At 31.0% G+C, this 1,473-nt stretch overlaps 1 protein-coding gene across 1 annotated transcript; it reads right to left on the bottom strand.

Annotated features, from left to right (window-relative positions):
• Window positions 1-215: 215 nt before the first annotated feature.
• Window positions 216-437, bottom strand: Tsp_13062 (conserved hypothetical protein). The gene has a single exon (XM_003366986.1). It carries the CDS (start codon window positions 435-437, stop codon window positions 216-218), a length of 222 nt encoding a protein of 73 aa, XP_003367034.1.
• Window positions 438-1,473: the final 1,036 nt, after the last annotated feature.

The following is a 1,473-nucleotide window of genomic DNA, read 5'->3' on the forward strand; positions in this document are numbered from 1 at the left end:
GTCTTGAAAAGAGAATGTAAAGTCGGATGTCAGAAAACGATAATGCAATTTAGGACACAGATGGATGGATTTTTGATAAATGGTAAACTGTTGCAGTGTACGTTGAGAAGAAGAAAGGAAACGGCTTTTGCAAATTTTGACGGAGGCGGGCAAAATAGGCAGGTATTGAGGGGGGAAGAACGTTGCTGATGGCTTGCAATGGTTTGCCTTGTCAATCAAAGAAGAAGCAACTGAACGAACGTTTGGTCGAACAATCGAGCTGCTACACTTATTTTATTATATGCTTGTTCAAAAAGCAGCAAGCATAGCCACATTTTAAAATATTGTTGCCATTCAACGACGCCAGATTGGCATGCAAACGTTCGTTTCACAGGCACAACAGCTGCGTGCAAGTCTTGACGTTGTGCCCACGCACAACCGCAAGCAAGCAAACTCATGACTCAGTTAAATTATAAATTACCCTTTTATTCTTATTTCAATTTGCAAAATATATTATATTCCCCGCGTATATATATATATCTACTATGCGAGCCACTACTAACGCTGTTACTTGGTTACTGTTCAAATTTGTAACTGCAATATGATGGTTGAAATAATTTTTCCCTAAGCAAAACCTACTATATTTGACAATCGCTTGAAATTGCTAGAATTATTTTCTTCACTTATTAATTACACATTACATATATATTATTTATAAATGTGTGATATTTTTTATTCATGCAATAATAATCATAATAATGCAATAGACACACACACCAAGCATCATTTGTAATTAATTAAATTTTCTGCTTTTGCATTGTAACTTATTTAAATAAAAATATTTACTTATTCAAATTCATTAAAATTAAATGAATTTATTGTGTGTATTTGTACAAATGAAGTAAGGCGATTTGATGATATCTTTTAGTGAAATGGCTATGACTATAAAATAGTGCTGAAATCATCTATCTATCTATCTATGTGTATGAGAAGTAAAATTTCACAATTTAGAATAATGAATGAATGATATGTGAAAAAAAGGATATAAATAAAATCATTGCCCCTGATTGCTTTGCCATGTCATGTTCCTACGTCCATTGCACTGATTGAAAAGATAAAAAAGAAAGGTAAAATGCCAGCTATTGCTCTGTTTAACACCATTAACACTTTTCATTTTTTGCTTTTATTAATTCTTTTGAGAATCTTTTAAAATTTGCATTTGCCAAAGTTTTTTTTTTGAAAAATCGAATTCTGAACTATCTGTGGTTATAAGGTGGATAAAATTTGCTTTGCATTTTTTAGTCGAATTTCAAAAAGTTGATTTTCAAAAATGAACAAGAATAAAGCGGCAATAGTTTTCACAAAAGCAGTTGTCTAAAATTTACGTAAATTAATTAAAAAGTCCTTATTTTATGCAGGTATGGAAATTGAAAAATATCAAGAAATCGGCCATTTCATTTTAATCAAAAATCTCCGTAATTAAGTAACTTAATT

Source organism: Trichinella spiralis (genome assembly GCF_000181795.1).
Source record: "Trichinella spiralis strain ISS 195 chromosome Unknown Scfld5055, whole genome shotgun sequence".
In the NCBI taxonomy this organism is placed as follows: Eukaryota; Metazoa; Nematoda; class Enoplea; order Trichinellida; family Trichinellidae; genus Trichinella; species Trichinella spiralis.

Bases quoted from the DNA above. Each gene is read 5' to 3' on its own strand.
- Tsp_13062 (XM_003366986.1), bottom strand. From the start codon at position 437: ATGAGTTTGCTTGCTTGCGGTTGTGCGTGGGCACAACGTCAAGACTTG.